At 36.2% G+C, this 17818-nt stretch overlaps 1 protein-coding gene across 2 annotated transcripts in view; it reads right to left on the bottom strand.

The window, feature by feature from the left end:
• Window positions 1–17818, bottom strand: part of adamts3 (ADAM metallopeptidase with thrombospondin type 1 motif, 3) — a 200136-nt gene that overhangs the window by 104099 nt on the left and 78219 nt on the right. For both annotated transcript variants that reach the window (XM_056458158.1, XM_056458157.1), the window contains exons 6-7: window positions 6347–6430; window positions 2339–2495 (exon numbers count right to left, since the gene is read on the bottom strand). In XM_056458158.1, the coding sequence (XP_056314133.1) occupies window positions 2339–2495; window positions 6347–6430 (241 nt within the window). The remainder of the gene's footprint in view (window positions 1–2338; window positions 2496–6346; window positions 6431–17818) is intronic.

The following is a 17818-nucleotide window of genomic DNA, read 5'->3' on the forward strand; positions in this document are numbered from 1 at the left end:
TATATGCCTTCAGTGATTTCCTGAAGATAAATACCAAAAAATATAGCAACTGGAATAACTATAGCAGTCGTGATCGTCTGATCTCATATGAAGCAAAAGATCACGATGACATATGATGATGTGCGCAGGTGCTGTAGTGCTGTCCCAATTCTTAGGGGTAAATTGTAAAGCCCTTCCCCTTCACCCTCGCTTTTAAGGGCCAAGGGGAAGGGGAAGGGGTACAAAAATAGAATTGGGATTGGGCCATAAACGCACTAAATCGCATTTAAGCAGCGTTTATTTGAGTGCACACAAGAAGTTTTGTCCACGAACAGAGGAAATCGCATGCTCGTACTACATGAATGCGATCTCGACTTGTAATACTGCACTCATGACATTTGCCAATGAAATAACGCCACAGGTAGTTGGTAGATCTGTGTAAAAGGCCCAACAGAGTCTCCCGCCACAGCTGGAAAAAAATCCTAGAGCAAACACTGCTGAACCATTATTGGAGTTACTTTTGCACGCTGGAGGAAGGACAACCCCATAGCTGAAGTATTTCTTTTAGACAGGTAATGTTAAAAAAGCTGATTTAGATTGTGTTGTTTTACAAATGGGTTATATGCAAGGAAGTGTTCAGCCACTGAAATCTTCCTAACGAAAGATTGATGTAACTATTTTCATAAGGGACCTCTTAAAGCATCGAAAATATAGATTTTTATTTAGTTTAACAACAAAACATCAGTAAATAGCGCTATTCCGCCTAGCCTGCTTTACTGAGGTGAAGTTGTTTTTTTATTTACATTGCTTCATTTTTGAACATTGATAACCTGTGATAACCTGTGCGCTCCCTTTATTGTTTACCATGCTACTCTGAATATTCGGTCAGAAATAGCATATACGTATGGCATAGTAATAAGTGTTATTCCTGCACGCTGCTGGCCTACCACTGAGCATAAAGTAGTGGATTTAGGACAAAGCGTATAAGAGAGTGAGACCAGATCCTTGCATGCATGAAATACTGCACATTATGACAAGTTTAGCTTGCTACACAACTGAAAACGTGCTAGATATAATGCCGTTTTTCATTTGGAATTGTAGTATTATAAAGTACTGTAAAGTTTTCTATCTGGCAAATGACATGAACTAGTGGGTTGTCTGCTCCTATGGTTCGAATGTTCGTGTTCAGGAGGCGTGGCTTTCGATGGCAGAGGATGGACAGTGTTTCAAACATATTATGCTAACCAGTTAGAATTTTGGCAGATCACCTACTGCACCTTTAATAATGGTCATGAATGTTTTCAACCAAATTTAGTGCAGTATCATTTTTAATAAAAATAAAAAAAGAGTGTCTCTTTTTGAGTGGATCATGCCTAAAAAAGATAATTTTTACTAAAGTTTTTCAACTAGAACTCAACTAGCACAAAAAGTGCATTATAAATCAAAGCAGTAGCACAGCTTGAAAGCAAAGAAAAGTGTGAATGCAAAAAAAAAAATATTCTTGCAGTGCTATATTCAACGGGAAGCAGTATACTGTCACTGATAATAGACCACAAGGACTTTGACTGTTTTTCCACCACATACTCCATGAATAGTTATGAATGAAACAATTCTTTGGTAAAAACCTAAACGGATGTGTCAGGTGTTTCAGTCAAGATCTCGGCTCCAAAGCGACATTCTTAAATGATGTCAATAAGCCAATAAAGTGCATTTTCTCTGATTAGCTCAATATCTCCCCTGCCAGACATCGAATGCTATGAAGCTTGTGGAGAGGCCAAGGAGCTCTTCTCGGATGATTAACAAGGACCGTGAGTATATACAGTGGCACGATAAGGGGAAATGTGAGAGAAGCAGTGACAGCATAAACACTTCATGCTGAGATCAGTGCTCTTCTCCGGAAAAAGCTTGGGTTTTCTTGTCAGGTTGAATAGATGTTAAATGTGGACTGCGTGAACTTTGTCAGTGCTGAAGGAGATATGCTCTGAGAGGACTGCTGCTTCAGCGGGCGCCTTAAGCCTTAGACAACAAAATCCTTTTCTTTTTTTTCGTATGTGCTTATGTAAGTACGCTTTCATATCTCACTTCTATCCTTTTCCATTGCTGTGAACCACTTCACACATCCACAATCTGTCTTAAGAGGAGCATATGCACCGAACAGTTTTCTGTAAGACTGGATTTCCTTAAAAACATTGATAAGATGTTCACAGAAACCTTGTGTAGGAGGTATTAATGAAATGAGACAAAGACTGACCTTTTTCACAGTCTGAAAATATTTAGGTTGTGGTTTTGTGTATGGAAAATGTCATAGGATGTAGCAAGGACAAAGTGTTTGAAAGCATGAAGCACCAAAAGGTCAAACCTTGCATGCCGGTGGGGCCGAAGCCTTGGCGGGTGAGAAAGATGGCATGGTCGTGATGCTCAGAGTGCTCTGGATCCTCTTTCTGCTGGACGAATGCCCAGCGGCACACATTCTCCAGGCTTCGAGAAGGGTTGCCACGCTCAATCAGACTGATGGACTGACAAAAAGATTACAGAATTATCAGAGGACATTTTCAGCAGTCATTAATCTATGAAAGCACATTTTGTAATTTTTCAACAAACTGTCCAAAACCCACTAGAACAATGTTATATATTAAAGCTATTATATAATATTGTTATATTATATTATTATTTATTATATATTAATAATAAGAATAATTATACCAAATATTTCAAATAATGTTTAAATCTGAGAAATAAGCAATTTAACATGGGGCATCACGGTGGCTCAATGGTTACCACTGTCACCTTACAGCAAAGTCGCTGGTTTGAGCCCTGGCTGGGTCAGTTGGGATTTCTGTGTGGAGTTTCATGTTCTCCCCATGTTCATGTGGGTTTTCTCCGAGTGATCCAGTTTCCCCCACAGTCCAAGGATCTGAGCAATAGGTGAGTTAAATAAACTAAATTGGCAGTAGTGTATGTGTGTGAATGCGAGAGTGTACGGGTGTATTCCAGTGCTGGGTTGCGGCTGGAAGGGCATCCGCTGCGTAAAACATATGCCGGATAAGTTGGTGGTTCATTCCGCGGTCGCGATGCCTGATAAATAAAAGGACTAAGCCTAAGGAAAATGAATGAATGAACTGGTGACATAGACCATGTCCTGTGTCCTCATTGTAATGATGGTAACGACACTCTTGATTTTTGGTTTGGTTTCACATGCAACAGGTAAACACCAAAGGTGCTTTAAGTTGTTTGTTTGTTTGTTTGTTTGTTTGTTTGTTTGTTTGTTTGTTTGTTTGTTTGTTGAGACTGCACAAAGTATAAAAGAACCTTAAAATGTATTTAGTAAGATAAAACAGCACTACTGATCTCTCATCAGCAATTGCTTCAGTGATCTTGCTTCACTTTAACAGCTTTCTTTTTTTATTGTAAACCAAAGCAAATCTATTAAGCTGCCATTTTGTGGTTGTTGCTTCTGCACAATGTTTCAGTTATTATCCACATTAGCATACATTGTTACTGCAGACAACAAACCATGTTGCAATTATTTGTGAATTAGAATGGGTATAAAATGACCTGTTTGTTGTAGTGGATTGTGAGCTCACAAAATAATATATAAATATAAATATATATATATTGCATGCAGTTGTGAATGGTGAAGTGTTTTTAATGCACTTATACCACAGTTAGAATAATTGTGTGGTTAGAGGCAGTAGTTCTCCCTCTCCCCCACTCTCCTTCACAGCTTTACACTCTAAAGTACTTGTCTTTTTTTGAAACTATGATAGTAATTGACCTGTGCTAAAATGAGGGTTTATGTCACATTAAAGCTTAACTGTAAAAAATGTCCTGTGACCTATTTAAGACTATAAACAACTAAACTTCTTCATATGTATAATAGTTTTTGACTGCAACTAATAGTTTTAAAAACAACTGCCAGGCTAGCTTTGCCGATGTTTGGAAGAGCTGTTTGTGTAATGCGTGTGTGTGTGTGTGTGTGTGTGTGTGTGTGTGTGTGCCTTTTCCTGGCAATATACCAGGGTTATGATTAAATAATAAAAGACTGATCATTGACATGATCAGGGCCAAACAATACTAAGCTTGTGCACAACAGGCAGGAGTGCAAGCTTCCTGTCAGAAAACTTTGTATATTATCTATGAAGTGTATATAACTATTAAGAATCTGTGAACTCAGTGAATCTGTTGACTTCATAAAACCTCAATAAATTACCCCAGGGTACTAACTTTTTTGCCTAGAACATGTGTGCATATATATATATACAATGGTGTGAACAAGTGTTTTGCTCCCTTACTGAATTTTAATTTTTGGGATGTTTGTCACACTTCATGAAATTCATCATGAAGATCAAGAAACAAATGTAGAGATCAGTTGCAGAAAACACAAGTGAACATATTATGCAGTTTCTAAATGAAGGTTTGTATTATTAAGTGAAAACAAAACACAAATCTACATAGCCCTGTGTGATGAAGTGGGCCACTCTTAGCAGCAACAACTGCAGTCAAGCGTTTTCGAGTCTGTTATAGCACTGTGCGGGAATTTTAGCCAGCTCATCTTTGCACAATTGTTAGCCAGTGGTCAAGCCACAGCTTCTCAATTGGATTCAGGTCAGGACATTGACTAGGTCACTGCAAAGTCTTCATTTTGTTTTTCTTCACCCATTCAGAAGTGGACTTGCTGATGTGCTTTGGATCATTGTCCTGCTGCAGAACCCAAGTTTGCTTCAGCTTGAGCTCCCTAACAGATTGTCGGACATTCTCCTTCAGGTTGTTTGGGACTTGTGGAGCTGCACAATGGATTTGCTCTTCAGTATCTGAACTGAATCTCAACTGAACTTCAACTCTGAAAACTGGACTGACACAGTTTCAATTTACCAGAACTTCTATGTTAAGCCGCTTTGACACAATCTACATTGTAAAAGTGCTATATAAATGAAGATTACTTGAATTGAATTTATATCATTCATATTTTGGCACACAGAACAATTCATAGTTGTATTTATCACAGCACAATGTCCAGTTCCTGAAGCAAAAGAACAGCCCCAGACCATCACACTACCACCACCACATTTTACTGTTAGTATGATGGTTCTTTTTCTGAAATGTGGAGTTACATTCTTTTGCCGCATATAATGGGACTTACAGCTTCTAAATATTTCAACTATTGTCTCGTCAGTTTACAGATTATTTTACCAAAAGTATTGGAGAACATCAAGATATTTTCTGGCAAAACTGAGCCTTTATGTTTGTGCTGCTCAGCAGTGGTTTTCATCTTAGAACTCTGCCATGTAATTAGTTATTGCCATGTCTCCACATTCACCTTAACTGAGGCAAGTGAGGCCTGCAGTCCTTTGGATGTTGTTGTGGTGTCTTTTGTGACCTCTTGGTTAAGTTGTCGCTGCACTCTAATTTTGGTTGACCGACCACTGCTGGGAAGAAATTCTCCACTGTTCCATGTTTTAGCCATTTGTAAATAATGGCTCTCACTGTGGCTTGCTGAAGTCCCAGGGCCTCAGAAATGGCTTTATAACTTTTTCCAAACTGGTAGATCTCAGTTATTTTCTTTCACACAGGGCTATGTTGTTTTTCCTTAATGATAAAACCTTCATTTAAAATCTGCATAGTGTGTTTGTAATTTTTAACTATCATTTAAATTAGTTTGATGATTGAGATTAAGATTAAGGTCTGACAAACAATATTTAACATGATTTTTATTTTAATTTTTTTTGCATCCCACACTGAAAATGCAAAACATTGTAAATTCAATGCAAGACATTGCCTACATTTTTTGTAATTCATGAAAATGTCAAATGAAATACATTGCTCCGGGTACATTATGATGCAAGTTTCAGATGACATGTGTCTACATTTTTTACAAATCTAAAATATATATATTTTTTGCACATGCCCACAAGAAAGAACTGCACCAAAACATTCATTGATAATATGTCCCTATAAATACTATTAGTGTGAAAAGGAACACATTTTTAGGATCACACTGCCCCATAGTGCTCAACTTACCTAGAAACGACAAATGTATTTTAAGGAAGTTTTTATGATTTCACTAAAATGTAGGCTGAGACACATTTTCCATTGAGCCTGTGGTGAATATTTTATTACCTCAATCTATGCAGAGTTGTGTGAGTGAGTACACTTAAGCTGTCTTATTAAATGAACACAAAATGCTGTAAAAACAGCTTATAAGTAAATCAATCTGAATAAAAAATGCATCTTGTAAAAATTGAATTTGAGTGAAGATGAAAATAATCAATGACACTTCATGACTCTGCCATAAACATGTTATAATATAAAAAAATGCATATGGCTAATATGCTTACTAACAGACATTTGATATTAAACAGTAATTTACCTTAGCATATCCAAGCATGATCATCCTTACAAGCACAACGTTGATGTGCACTTCCAAAGATTCATCGTGGTAAATCTCATTCACCTGTAAACACACCATAAATAAACACATTATTATGCCTTAAACGCAACATAATAAAACAACAAAACATTGATCCTACCACAAAGTGGAAAATGGATACCAGGTGAGGATATAAGCTGCGTCATCCAGCACCTAGTCATCTATGACAGCTACTGATTTTATCAGCTTCAGGGACTGCAAAAAACAAACAATGCTGCTTCATCTTATTTCTGAACCCTCACCATGACTGACAATGAGCGAGAGAGTGCAATGCTTTTTCAACAACAGAACCAAGATAAAGGGAGCTGGAGGAAATGGGATCTCAAACTCGTAAGAGTGGCTCTGAGAGGCATAGAAGGCGTTTTAGACAGGTCATGGGGCTACGGTTGGCATGGAAAAGCCTATGAAAGGTTGCTAAATGAAAAGGCCCCAGTGTTGAGCTGGTCATACAGAGGGCTTTTAAAGGTTCGATGTTTTTCCTTCCCCACCTTGCTAAGAGGCTGCTGTATGGGGTGCTGCGTTTCGGAGGCACAGTTTTGCTGGCTGAATGCTGGGTGTAGTGCTGTGCCCAATGACTACATCCTAAAAAGCACAAACATTTCTTTTTTTTTTAAATGGGTCACCAGCAGCAGCTCATATCACCACAAGTTTTCACATACTGTACATCCACTGCTTTACATCAATGAATTTACAGTTTAATAGACTACATGTCCCTTCAAAAATTTCCCTTTCAAAACTTTCATTAACTTCTCAAGTAAGTGGCAAATACATTAGACTTCAGAAACACTATATGCACTGTAACTTGCAACTGCCATTAAACTGCTACACTAACAACAATTATGTGTTAACTAATAACATAATAACAATAATAATGTGTTTTGGCTATATTTAACAACTTGTGTATTTTTAAATGATTGTTTTTAAAAAGAAAGAGAAGTAAAAAAACAACAACAACACAGTGTGCACAACACAATGTGTGTTAAATATCAACTAATCAGATCTTTTTCATTGTTGGACTGTACAGTTAAAGTCAGAATTATTAGCCCCTGTTTATATTTTTCAATTTCTGTTTAACGGAGAGAAGATTTTAACACATTTTAAAGATAATAGTTTTAATAACTCATTTCTAATAACTGATTTATTTTATCTTTGCCATGATGACAGTAAATAATATTTGACTAAATATTTTTCAAGACACTTCTATACAGCTTAAAGTGACATTTGAAGGCTTAACTAGGTTACTTAGGTTAACTAGGCAGGTTAGGGTAATTAGGCAAGTTATTGTATAATGATGGTTTGTTCTGTAGACTAATCGAAAAAAATATATAGCTTAAAGGGTCTAATAATATTGACCTTAAAATGGTTCATTAGACATTAAAAACTGCTTTTATTCTAGCCAAAACAAAAACAAATAAGACTTTCTACAGAAAAAAAATATTATCAGACATACTGTAAAAAATGTCCTTGCTCTTAACTAGGCTTAGGTTAATTAGGTTAACTAGGAAGGGGTGCGTTTCCCAAACAACAATGTAACTTGCGGCTGAACTATCATAATACGGGGCATCATTTGGTAAACGAACGATGTAGTAATGAGTGTTTCCCAAAACCATAGTTTCTCTGACGCAGATCCATAGTTTGAACCACATTAGTTATAATGTAAAACGCCCATAATGATGCTCTAAACGGGGTGGAGTAACAACTTCTTTAGAGGAGAACCATACAATTTCTTTCTACAAATTATTTTGTTTTACACGCACACATGTAAAAAAAAATCCAATATTAGTTTTGATAAAAACATGCACTCACTTTCCATATTAGTTGAAATATATGTATATATATATGAAGCCTATGCTTCCTTTACAAATATTATTGAGAACATTACATATTTTATTCTAAAACATAAAATCACTTACAAAAGCTAACACATATTCTAATCTCATATATAAATCATATAAATAAATAAATAATGATGCTACTTATTAAGAAATGAAATTTTGTATTTATATATATATATATATATATATATATATATCACATCAATGTTTTCAAAGTGCACTACGAAGGGAACGCAATTGTCAATATAAAGATCGCTAAAACTGAACTTTAAAAATTCTTTGAAAGCAAATTACACCTGAGAGAGATAACTTTAACTTGTTTGTTGGAACGATGGATTTGGGAAACGGAAAATCAACGTACTATGTTTGTAACGATGGAACTTGCGACCTTAGTTGGCTAATGATGGTTTTCGGAAACGCACCCTAGGATGGGGTAATTAGGCAAGTTATTGTATAATGATGGTTTGTTCTGTAGACTATCGGGAAAAAAATAGCTTAAAGGGGCTAATAATTTTTTACAAATTCAAAACTGCTTTTATTCAAGCTCAAATAAAACAAATAAGACTTTCTCCAGAAGAAAAAACAATTATCAGACATACTGTGAAAATTTCCTTGCTCTGTTAAACATCATTTGGGAAAAATTAAAAAAAGAAAAAACATTCAAAGGTGGTTTAATAATTCTGATTTCAGCTGTATAAACATTTTCAAGATGGTGGCAGCTGGCATGCCTGGTGAGGTGAGACACAATAATAATGTGTCAGTAGTAAAAACACTTTTTTACACATCAAAAAAAGTTTTGATGAATCATTTATGCACATTTCATACATAAATTTGTGCGTATGCATGTTCAGTGAATTAAGCTACGGTCACACTGGGCTTTGTGTGTGCGAAATTCTGTCGTACTGCGCTGCAAAAAGGGGCCGGATTAAACAAGCTTATTAGATATTTAAAAACGCGACCGATTGCTCCATGTTTTAAATTTCTGTCCAGAGAGGTCGTGTTTTGATCCTCGATTGGTCTCACGCTGTCAAGTGATGCAATTTTGCAGGTCAGAGTTCACCAAGCTTGAACATTGCACCGCAGCGACATGCGAAACTTGACGCATGACCCTGCGTTTCCGGTCAGACGCATTCGCGTGCGTATGAATGGAAGTCTATGGGAAGAAAAGTCAAGTGTGACCGCAGCTTAAGACCTATTGTTATTGTTAACTGCTTCAAAAATAACAAATTGGCTTTGTAATATTTAAAGTAATTTTAAAGTGATATTAATATCATTAATATCATGATTTTCAGCAATAATAAAAAGTAGCTACATGTTGCGTTTGTTATCTTTCTGCTGTTTTCCAGGAGCATTTATGTGACCCAAATGTGACCTGCATCTGCAATGGAATCTTCATGGCGATCAGGATCGCTATCAGAGCAAACCCAGTCGAATCAGTGGTTCCTCTGGACGCCATGAATTGCAAACAAGACTTCAACAGTGAAAAAGATAAGTGAACAGTTTGTAGACATGTCATTCTTGCTAAGGGCTTGTGTTTTTTTCTGGCTTTTCCCTTTGGCAAAAAAAAAAGGCTTTTTGTCTTTTGCAACACAAGATATACAATTGTTTAAAAAAGTCTTAATAATAATTCTTCCAAAGAAATGTACTGTACATGTTGCAGCCCTTTTTTAATAAATTTAACCTCCTAGGGCTTGAGTGTCCACATACATGAACAGCACATTTTAGCTCTTAAGTGGCTATTTAAAATACTTCGAATGTTTCATATTTTGTTACAGACATACAGTGTCATCCTGCAACTGTTTTGCAGCATTTGAAATGTCCCAAACACTACTTTTAACCGTCCAAAATGAGGGAAAAAAATAGTTTTTACTCTCTGATAGTCAAAGCAAGTTCAAAAAAAATTCTATGTTAAATATGCTTTAAAAAAATTCAGGAAAAAGTGCTTTATGGCCCACAAATTCGGACCACGAGTGCACATATATGGACATAATTTTTCTCTAAAAGTACATTGTGTCAAAAGATGATACTTAGGTTTTTATTCTAATTAGGTTCTAATAAGCCCAAATAGCAAAGAGAAATAAAAAAATGCATGTAAAAAACACCTTGGGCCTTATGAGGATATGAGAGTTCTTTATAATACATTATACATGCTTTTTGTTGGTATATATGTTCATACTGTATTCGATTGATTTGGCAATATCAAATTATAATTTTGAGTTAAAAGAAAAGGTTAATTTATATTTTGTTACTTTTATGCTTTTCTGGCATTAAACTATAGTATAATAAAACTATAGGTTCACTAAGGCCACATTTACATTTCTAAGTGTAATAACTTTGATTCTGCACTTACACTATAGACAGAAAGTCAACCTGTGTTCAAGTCTGCATTTACACTTTACATGCATGGTAAAATAACTAAAATAAGATAATCTCATAATCAATACAATCACAGGACGAAGACAAACTGATTATACCATGTTTTTCTCTCTACACCATCATAAAAGGTCAGCTCTGGAGAGAAAAAAAGAGGAGAGCCATTGCTGCATTCATCATTCATGCAGCACTGATCATGGGTACTTCAGTTCATAGATGTCAAAATCACACTTGACGTCATTTGCTTTTTCAATGATGTATGATAAAAGGTCAACACCTTATCTGTCTGCTTAAGTGGCAGACTCAAATGCACAAAGTTATTTCCCTCATGCGAATGAATACGGACTGAAACTGATCTGAAAAATTGAAATCCATGGGCTTTTTTTCTCATTGTGAACCATATCCTATCTATGCTACATATGAAAGGAAAAAATGGAATTGGGTCACTTATGCCATACAGTATTTTATGTTTGAAACTGTCTGTAACTCTCATCAGAAGAAAAATGTATTAAATAATACTCTGACTTTTACTAAATGCACATACTTCATTCTAATACTATGTTATTAATAACACTAAATACAAAAGTCCTTAGTTTTTGAGTCCTGAGTATTCTGAATTCTGAGTATCACCTTGAATGTCCATAACGGTCAAATTGACTGCATGCAATTTAGCATTGGCTACTTTTCCCCATGCTTTTAAACGTGTGTGCCTCTGTTGCATAGCAACGTTCTGCTAAGAAAAAAACATAACTTTCTGACATAACTTTATCTCAGACATGCCTTTCAAAACAACATTTTCAATACTTTGCTTGCTGCTTGCTGGACACGGTGAGGGGCTCACCTTTGCTGTTAGTCTAGTAAGTTGTGCACACTGTATGACATGCAGTAAAAGATGACATACACTGAAAGTTTAGTTCTAAAATTTTAGTAGAAAGTATACATGTAAATTTGATGTGACAAAAGAAAATGAACTGGAAATGGCCATTCTGTTACAGAATCCTGGTGTTGATTTGACATAGTATTCACAAAAAAGTAGAATGTTACTTAAGGGGGCATCAAAATAAAGTGTACTTAGCAGATACTTAGCTGACAATCTACTAATGTGACCAGCAGTGGCAACTAGCTTACATAGTTGTGAAGTTTATTTATAAACTAATTTCGAGAGGATCACTTGATTATGATTGAACACGGCTGGTTCTGCATTAACTAATGTATGATTCACCAATTAGACGATTCCTAACCCACTATAAAGAGCCGGGGTTTCTTACTATAGTAATCTTCGATTTGAAGAATCCCCCTTCCACCCCTACTCCTCCACCTTTCCCTTCATAGGGCGGCAAGGTGGCCCAGTGATTAACACTGTTACCTCACAGCAAGAGCGTCACCGGTTCTAGTCTTTAAATAGGCCAGCTGTCGTTTCTGTGCAAAGTGATCATGATTCTTCCTGTGCTCATGTGGGTTTCCCCCGGGTTCTCCGGTTTCCTCTCTGATTCCAAAAACATGCGCCATAAGTGAATGAATCAATCTAAATTTAGCACTACAGTCAAACTCTCATCCAGCAGCATATCTCTTCATACCAATCATTTTCTGTCATCAGCTCTTTTCAAAAAAAAAAAAAAAGGGGGAGCGTTCTCGAGACCTACCTGAGCTCAGAGCTCCGCTCTCGCCCTGCAAACAGAAGGGAGCCCAGGGCTCAAGGACCTTTGAGCTCAGGGCTCTCTCCCGGGACAGCATGCCAAACTTGCTAAATAATCAATCATCAGCTAAGGGTGAACTCTTGAATTTACACTTAAAAGAATGTCTAAAGAAGACAGTAGATATAAAATGTTACCAAATGATATAAATACTAACTGATATCATAATGAACACTTTAGAATGCCAGTGTGAATACTTCCACACTGTAAAAATATCCATAATTTTATTATGCTTTTGAATTACATTACGGGACCTTGATTGTTCTTCCAAAAACCTTCAACATAGGAAAGTTTGAAAAACATTTTAATAGTTTAAAGTGATATATTGTCTGGGTTAATGTTGTATATTATGATACAAAACCCTTGTAATAAACTGCCAGTTCATTTTCTGTTATTTTACAGACTTGTTTCTCTATATATTGTCAATAAAATGTCAATTAAAGTCACTTTGTGAAACTGTAGAATTGAATTTTCAACATCACAAGTCGGCAGAGCAGAGATCAATGTCCCATAATGAACCCCGTAATTAAACAAAAACACCTGTGACTTTTCTTTTATAGTGCATACATGATTCAGCAGTTGTTCTCATGACAGTAGCACCAAAGTGACCCAGTTAAGCAGATTCTAGCTCTGTTTGACTCTGTAAACAAAAAGTTCAGGTCGTCCTGATCCTCCATGCGGCAGAGGGGAGAGGCAATTGTCATGGATCTAAACAAACATCTGTGTTCTATTTGAGATTCTCCAGTTTAATGCTATATGATTTGAGCTTTTTTCCTGAAGGGATAGTTTACCCCAGCCAGTCATAATTTCCTTTAAGAGGCTGTTGTATTATTTAGCAGCTTATCACTTTTGTTCAGGAAGTCAGCCACCTCCATTGTCATCTCCTCCTCTCGTCCACAGCCAGGAATCAGATGCCTCTTGTTAAATCAGACTGCTAAATTATGTTGTTGTTTTTTTAAATAAAAAGTCACTGAGAATTTTAATGACATCATTAATCATTCTGTTTACCACTGAGGCTATTCATTCTCATCCAGGCAGGGAATGTTTGCCCAGAACAGAACCATACCTTCAACCAAATCTGAATGATAATTATGATTTATATTGGATTTTAGTGATCCTGGCTAAAAAAATCGTGATGGCTAGTTTGTGCAAAAAAACAAACAAAAAAAAACATTATTTACAACATTATTACCTTTAATCCACAGCCTATGTAAATGTTCATGAATGTGTTCATAGGAGTCGGGTCCATAAGCTTCCTGTCACATAATGACATATATCACATGCACTAACAAGGGTGTTAAAGACCACAGTCTATAGCATCAGTCACTAGTGATTATCCTGATAACAGAGGAAAGAGCTTTAGTCACACAGCACTCATTACAATGCTTTATTTACAGCATCTTTTTTGCCTCTCAAAGTACTGGTATTTGATTTGCATTTTATGAATCACCACGGATCCAGGAACATTTTTTTTTAATTGCTGGAAAATAAAGTCAGCTACATCTTGTAGTGCCTGAGGGTTAGTATTATAACAGGAAATGTTCATGTTGAGGCTACTAAACCCAAAAGTCCACAATATAAGCTATAGCTATAAGCTACAACTATAAAGCCGATTATTATTGGTAAATATTTTATTACTTAATTTTTTTCTGACAGCCAACCATCAAAAAAATACAGTTGAAGTCAGAATTATTAGCCCCCCTGAATTATTTTTTTTACCCCTATTTTTGTTTAACGAACAGAAGATTTCTTCAACACATTTCTAAACATAATAGTTTTAATAACTCATTTCTAATAACTGATTTATTTTATCTTTGCCATGATGACAGTAAATAATATTTGACTAGATATTTTTCAAGACACTTCTATACAGCTTAAAGTGACATTTAAAGGCTTAACAAGGTTAATTAGGTTAACTAGGCAGGTTAGGGTAATTAGGCAAGTTATTGTATACTAATGAAAAAAAGAATTAGCTTAAAGAGGCTGATAATTTTGACCTTAAAATGGTTCATAAAAAAATAAAAACTGTTTTTATTCTAGCCAAAATAAAACAAATAAGACTTTCTCTAGAAGAAAAAATATTATCAGACATACTGTGAAAGTTTCCTGATTCTATTATACATCATTTGGGAAATATTTGAAAAAGAAAAAAAATTCAAAAGGGGGCTAATAATTCTGACTTCAACTGTATCTGCACACAAATTTCACAGCATTTTGGTTTTTCATGCTAAACCTTGCAGAAGGTGTCAGGTCTGACACAACCTCCACACCCAAGAGAAGAAAAAAGGTGAAATGAATCTAATTATGTTCCAAAAAAAAAGAAATGGATAGACAAACCATGTAGATTTATATGCACGTTTGGACAGCTTTAAAAAAAATGAAGGAGGGCAGAAATAAAAACTATGCCTCAGCAGATCTGTTTTGCGGAAGTGCAGCAAAAAATAATGTACCCGTGCGAATGATTAAATTGTTCACTGGCATATGAACACAGATTGCCTCAACGACTCTGTAAATCAGCAGAGGACTGTTAGTCTCTTACCAACTGCCGCCCTCTCTTTTTTCCTAGCCGTCTCATGCAATTAAACAGAAGCTGTTTGATACTGAAAATTGTCCTCTTCAGGCAACAAAGCTTTAAATAAGCATGGAAGAGGGCTAATCACGGAAGTCTACATATAGTGATGTTGTATATTATACAGAGCTCGTTACATTCTGAAAGCACACCCACTCCAGTTTCTGGAGGAAACTACATTAAAAAAAAAAATACATGAATGAATATCAATGAATAAATAAAGATATGTTGTTATTTATATAATTATTAATGCATTTATGAATGTGCTTATTTATAAATTCATATGTTTAATACTTTTTCTTCATGTATCTTGGGTGAACCTTTGATATAATAGCTGTAAACACGCTGTGGGTTCTGTGGATGGGCCAGTCATTGGTGAGGGTTTCTTCAACACTATAGTGGACACCTCATTAATGCACTGCTGAACAGAGCAGCAGGGACATCTACTGGAGGAAGAACTTCTGAAGTTTCAAAAAAAGCGGTTGAATTTTGTAAAACTGTATATTCAAAGTTGCTTTGTAGATATTGCGTTCCTCAAATTGTCAAGTGTCTCACATCTGCGCCTATGCCTTATTTGAAAAGGCAAAAAGAAAATGCAAAAGGAAATGCTGCTTGAACTCTTGCAAATTGCTCCAGCAAAACTAAGGGTCGGATACAATCAAACGGGCAACATGAATATATTGGACAAAAGGAGCTTACAGGCACTGTGTGAGTGTGTGTGTGTGTGTGTGTGTGTGTGTGTGTGTGTGTGTGTGCGTGCGTGTGTGTGTGTGTGTGTGTGTGTGTGTGTGTGTGTGTGTGTGTGTGTGCGCGCGTGCATGTGTGCGTGTGTGTGTGTGTGTCTACAGTTATATCCTACAGTTTCATGCTGAATCTCTAAAGCCTAATGACTGATGCATTATCTTCACAGATGACACAGTGCATTTTAAAAAATCTCCCCACAACAGTGCAATTTACAAAATGAAACACTTGTCAGTTTTGTACACATAATAGGGTCTTCCGTTTCAACAATTGAGATTCAACAATTCCTCCAAAAAACAAACAATAAAACAAAACAAAACAGAGGGAAACAGGAACGCATGTGGACAATTTTAGCCTTTATAGACGGTCAGCATCTTTACAGGTGTATTTTAGTTTGCAAGTTTTATTTATTTTATATTTTAATGACATTTTTGTGTATAAGCTAATGCTAATTGCTGCCATCCACTTTCTGCAGTCCACCCAAGAGGTATTTTGGCATCAGTAATCATCTTGAATACATGTGTAAAATAGTAAAGGCACTTACAGTAGGCACCTGTCACTCTCATTTGCATGTATGTCAGAGGATTGAATCTGAAGGAGAGTTAATAGGTTTTATGAGGAGGAAGAAAATTGACTGTTCAACAATAAAGATTGTCTGACAGTCACAAAATAGTGTGAAAGAGCTTTGGATTTGAGGACGGAGATTTAAATCTAGAATACTGTGTGTTGAAGTTATATGAGTTTGCTTTATTGGATTTCATTCAGCATTTCAAGTACTTAAAGGTTAAAGTAACAATTCTTATACACAAATACACAGTTGTGTTCTTTCTTCTTCTTTTTCTTCTTCTTCTTCTTCTTCCATTATTATTATTATTATTATTATTATTATTATTATTATTATTATTATTATTATTATTATTATTATTATTATTATTATTATTATTATTATTCATGCATTAATTTTCTTTTCGGCATAGTCCCTTCATTAATCCGGAATCGCCACAGCAGAATGAAGTGTCAATTACTCAGACATATGTTTTACGCAGCGGATACCCATCCAGCCACAACCCAGCACCATGCTGGGAAACACCCATAAGCTCTCTGATTCACACACACACATACACTACGGTCACTATTTTTCATTCAATTCACCTATATAGCGCATGTCTTTGGACTGTGGGGGAAACCTATGGGGAGAACATGCAAACTCCACACAAAATAATAATAATAGTAATACCACATATCAGCCAGAATTCAACCAAATAGACCAGAACTGACCTTATTCTGGGCCACAGTTTGCTTTTATTCTGGCCCAGATCTGGCCCACACCAGATACTTACATCTGGCCCACATACCGCATGGAATGATGGCACTTGGGCGGTCCACTCCTGTTTGCCAGATCTGGGCCACATTTGCCATATCTTCTCTGGGCCACTTTAGGCTCACAGCCACATTAGCCAAAGCTTACTATGATTACTATGATGACAAATATTTGCCAAAAGTGGCCCACATATGTTTTAAAATAACTGGGCCACATTTGGACCTACATATGTGAGCCACTTTGGGTTTAGACCTAGATTACCCTTACATGACTATGCCAAATTTTTGCCAACTGTGGCCCACATTTGTCCTCTGTCATTTGGGCCAAATTTACCATTTTCCATATGGGCCACTTTAGGCTCATATTCAGATTACATTTTGAAATAAGTGCCAACTCTTTGCCTTAAATGGCCCATATATGAATTAGAATCTTTGGCACCCTTTTGCCATTGTACTGGTGGGCCACTTCAGGCTCACATTCATTTTGTCTGGGCCGAAGGAAGTCCAGCAGTGCTGCATAACTGCCTAAAGTGGCCCACATTCATATGCTATCTGGGTCCCATGTCTTATGATCTATGAGCCTGACATATCTAAATAGGAATATTAACTGCTACATTTGCTTTTTCTCTTTCTCTGCGACATGCATGTAACCTGACAAAACTCTAATGGAATTGCGAATCCTTTAGCATTTTAATTTCTGACAACTACTTGGAAACCTGTTATTCAAATGACAGGGGTAGGACTATTTTATTGAGCATGTTTGTCGACAAGTCACAATCGACATAACAACATTACAATATGACCAACGATGCTGTTAAGGCCTGAAAATGTGCCCAAATATCTTTCCATAAATAGGTTCCCCAATTTTTACTTCATGCTC

Source organism: Danio aesculapii, chromosome 5, assembly GCF_903798145.1.
Source record: "Danio aesculapii chromosome 5, fDanAes4.1, whole genome shotgun sequence".
NCBI lineage: Eukaryota > Metazoa > Chordata > Actinopteri > Cypriniformes > Danionidae > Danio > Danio aesculapii.